This window comes from Priapulus caudatus, unplaced genomic scaffold (genome assembly GCF_000485595.1).
Source record: "Priapulus caudatus unplaced genomic scaffold, Priapulus_caudatus-5.0.1 Scaffold140, whole genome shotgun sequence".
Taxonomy (NCBI): Eukaryota; Metazoa; Priapulida; class Priapulimorpha; order Priapulimorphida; family Priapulidae; genus Priapulus; species Priapulus caudatus.
Window position 1 is genome coordinate 196,515 of NW_014577201.1, and position 4,630 is coordinate 201,144.

Genomic DNA, 4,630 nt, shown 5'->3' on the forward strand with positions numbered 1-4,630 from the left:
AGAGAGAGAGAGAGAGAGAGAGAGAGAAAGAAGAAGAGAGAAAGTGAGTTAGAGAGAAAGATAAAGGTAGATTGTAAGAGAAAGAGACAGGGAGAGAGGAGGCAAAAATAGGGAGAGAGGAGGGGGGAGAGCGAGAGACAGGAGGCAAAGCGATATATATATGTATATATATAAGGGGAGCGAGAGTGGGAAGAGACCGCCACAGAATCAGATGCGCTTTGGTCAGAATTCGACGCACTTGTGTATGTGGCGCCATTTACAATGCGCCCTTGGCAATTTTTGAGTTGTGGTAATATAAGTAGCATATCTGCTAGTGGTGAAGAATGGCGTTTTCTGCATATTTTTTATTGGTGGTTGTATTTGAAAAATAAATCTGTTAATCTATAACACTATTTGTACGCGATAGCTTTTTCCAACGAGTACTGGCGTCTCGATGTATCGAACAGTATTTTTCTAAACAAAAAGCTTTCATGTAAAAACCAGGAAATGTTATTTTATTACATACACACGAGAATAACGAGAGATTTGTCCAACAAAATCTCTAATATAGACACAGCTGACACGCGCTCTACTCTACTGCAGCGGCAGCTGAAATATCATTTTCCGGTGTGGATAGATGTCTCACCTAATATGTGATTGAATACAGATCTGCGGTGGAGCCATCTCTAATGTATCGTGCGACGAGTTACCTGCTTCCGCTTTCATCAATCTCCATTACTGCTGCATCATCAGCACACTTGCTGTGCGAATACCGCCCATATACGTAGCAGCAGCGTGCGTACGCACACACCCACGGCTATATTGCCATCGTCACTGCCGCTGCCGCTTACACATCGTGCACGCGTCGTTAGAGACTCACTCACAGTCTGCGCAGCGCGGCCACAACTGTTGTCCACATCTCTCTATACGTGGGTACGTGGCGACGCGCCGAGTTCAGGCAATTTCATCACAAGCGATTTCTACATCTCGACACTGCCGGACGACGTCCCGCGATTTCCGCGAAATGCTGCATGGACCAGGCGCGCACGAGTTTTACCTAGCGAGTAGGCTTCGATAACGGGTCGTGTATTGAAAGCCGTGATGTCTTCAGTGTAAAGACAGATTCACGACGTGACGTGGTGGTGATCGTGTGTATCAAAACTCGTCTGCTATGCGTCTCGCTACGGCGCGCTGTTCGTATTCAACTAAATGTGACGACCTTGATGGACCAGGATGCTTCAGCGGTAGCAGTATCCCGACGATGTATAGCTGTGTAATGTATGGTCACGGCCATAAACTGAATCGCCTTCCGGCTCGCGCGTGAATTTGTGTGGCGGTCAGTGTAATGAGTCCACGCCTGCTACACGCGACAGGGACTTTGTATAGGGAGATCTGCATCAAGATCTAGTTATCGCGCGTGTGTCGATCAGCGATTGATATAGAGCTACTTGGCATGTATCGAGTGATCTGGTAATTACGTAGAAAGACGAGACGTTGTGCTCACCCGCGGTTACTCCAATGAGGCCAGTTTGCTCAAGTGTCCGCGCTCCGAACGTCCGCTTATTCTCCATTACATTTGTCTTGTCGCGTAAATGCGTGATGCCGCCGCTATGCTAGCTTTCCCCGCAGCACGTTTTCGCTGGTGATGCTACAAGCGACAATAAACATGAGACACCGGATGGCGGATTCTTCGCAGATTGCACTGCCACCACGCGGCGAACATCCGCTGTCGCCGAGCCGCCGCGCGTAGAAGATGACGAACGGCAGCGGGATGCTGCGGAACGTGACGTCGCCGCAGGATGCGGACGAGATGGAGCTGGCGCGTGCCGTCACGACGGGAATCCTACTCGGTCTCATCAACATGGCGACGATCGGCGGCAACGTGCTCGTGCTGCTCGCCGTCTTCGTTAACCGTCACCTGCGCAGCGCGACGCACTACTTCATCGCCAACCTCGCCATTGCCGACCTGCTGCTCGGCACCGCCGTGCTGCCGTTCAGCGTCAGCCTCGAGATCACAGACCGTTGGCTGTTCGGCTCCTTCTTCTGCGACATCTGGGCGGCAATCGACGTGCTCTGCTGCACGGCGTCCATCATCAGCTTGTGCGTCATCTCCGTCGACCGCTACATCGGCGTGACGCGCCCGCTCAGCTACTCGTTCATTATGACGCCACGAAAGGGACTCGCCGTCATCGCCGTCGTGTGGATCGTGTCCGTGTTGATCTCCATCGGGCCGCTGATGGGCTGGAAGAAGCCGACGCTGAAGCCGTACGAATGCGGCCCCGTAGAGGACCTCGACTACGTTCTCTTCTCGGCGTCGGGCTCCTTCTACATCCCGCTCGTCATCATCCTGCTTGTCTACTACCGCATCTACCTGGAGGCGGTGCGCCAGAGCAAGTTTCTCGCCAGCGGCGTCAAGGTGTCGAAGAATTACGGCGGCTCGCAGGCCAACTCGACACAGGTCGTGCTGCGCGTGCACACGGGGAAGAAGTGCGGAGCGGCGACGTTGGCGGTGGCGGGAGCGCACGGCAACGACGCTAACAACACCGAGCTGAGTCCCCGCAAGACGACGATCGCCGCCAAGCTGAGCTACAAGTTCGCGCGGCAGAAGAAGGCGGCGAAGACACTCGGTATCGTTGTCGGCGTCTTCATACTCTGCTGGCTGCCGTTCTTCGTCATTTTGCCGTTGGGTAAGCTTGCCGCGCGCTCGCGTTGAGCTGTGGGATGTGCACACGCACGCACGCACGCTCGCACACACGCAGGGGGCAAACACTGACGCACACGCACACACGCATGCACACGCACGCACAACGCACGCAAGCACGAACGCTCGCACACAGCAGGGACACATGCATACACACACACACACACACACACACACACACACACACACACGCACACGCGCACACACACGCGCGCACACACACACACACACACACACACACACACACACATACACCCACATACGAAAGAACGCACACACACGCACGCACGCACACGCGCAGGCGCTAAAGCACACGCGCACACACGCGCACGCGCGAAAGCACACGCACACGCACGCGTACGCACACGTACGCGCACACACGCACACGCGCACACACGCGCACGCGCGAAAGCACACGCACACGCACGCGTACGCACACGTATGCGCACACACGCACACGCGCTAAAGCATACGCGCACACACGTGTAAAGTACGCGTGTAAATGCGCTAAAGTACACGCGTGAAAGCACACGCACACACATGCGCATGCGCTAAAGTACACGCGCGCACGCGCGCACGCGCGAAAGCACACGCACACGCACGCGGACGCACGCGCACGCGCACGCGAACACACGTACGCGCACGCACACGCACGCGCACACGTACACACACGGGCGCGCGCATGACAACAAATATGTAAACGCTTACACCAGATTAATGAGAATAGAACTTAAACAGCAGTCTCGCATTGATTGGAGCTTTTAATAGCATTATTGTTAATGATAAAAAATGACCAGATGGACACGCTGAACTGCTTTAGTACAATATAGAACTGTAAACTGAAGATTACGCAGTCATCTATTGCAACATTAACTGGTGTGACTGTACTCTTTTAACTTGATCCTCCGCACCATTATACCCTCTATTGATGTTTCAGTACCTCCACCCTCCTGTATTAATTGGGGTTACTACGACCTTTAAGCCCTATCAGCACCTTCCCCTGTTGCACCACTTATTATTACCTGCGCCATGCTTCAACACTACCACTACAGTTCCTTTGCTTCAACACTACGACCACCCTTTCCTTGTTCCACCACTACTACTACCATTTCCCTGTTTTACACGACCAATACCACTGTTTTTCCCATGCTCGACCACTACCACTACACTTCCGCTACATTGCCTGTACGACTAACCACCTCCTACACTACCAAGAGAAGCATTTGTTTCTCGTTTTCTCTACACTGCCGATCTTTTACGATGCTATCTGCAAATGAGCCAGACTAAACCAACGCGGCTGCATTACAATTAGCGCGTGTATTGTACCGCTTCTATATGATCACGTGCGCTCAGCAGTACCTTGTGATTCGTCGCAACATCGCGTGTACATCTAGTCTAGAATTTCGATTTTTCCTTTCCCGTCCGCTGCTCCGTTTTGTAAACCATTTGCGTATACGCAGCCGCGTGCTCAAAAATACGAACGAGACAAAGTTCTACTGCGTTTTTATCTGTAAGTGGAAACCATCAGCGGACTACATGTGAACTAGGTGTGTATACCCCCGGCACAAATGCAAACATCGTGATCAGACTTTACCTGTCGACATGCATCGATGATACAAAGCAGACAAGCATCTTTCTCGGACGCCCTACCTCGCATGTTATCACTTACACTTATTTACACTATTGTGATGCTTTTGATCGTACATTGTCATAAATGTGTCGTTAAAGCTACGCAATAATGTATTTTTTGCGATGAGCGACATCAGACCGCTGTTTGTCGCTACGTCGAGTTGATATAACGCCTATTGTGAGTGCCACCTGGCATTTGCTTATTTTCTTAGCAGCTACGTAGTTGTATCTGCTCCGGGAACATGATCCACAAAATGAGAAATACTCATATCATGGTTGTATCCAACACAGCAGTTATAGAGACACGCATATAGTAGTCCA

The 4,630-nt window shown here is 51.9% G+C and overlaps 1 protein-coding gene across 1 annotated transcript; it reads left to right on the forward strand.

The window, feature by feature from the left end:
- Positions 1-1,789: 1,789 nt before the first annotated feature.
- LOC106806075 (alpha-1B adrenergic receptor-like) lies at positions 1,790-2,692 on the forward strand. Its single transcript, XM_014807922.1, has one exon. It carries the CDS (start codon positions 1,790-1,792, stop codon positions 2,690-2,692), a length of 903 nt encoding a protein of 300 aa, XP_014663408.1.
- Positions 2,693-4,630: the final 1,938 nt, after the last annotated feature.

What these genes read in the sequence shown, in the direction of transcription:
- LOC106806075 (XM_014807922.1), top strand. Translation starts at nt 1,790, where the DNA reads ATGGAGCTGGCGCGTGCCGTCACGACGGGAATCCTACTCGGTCTCATC.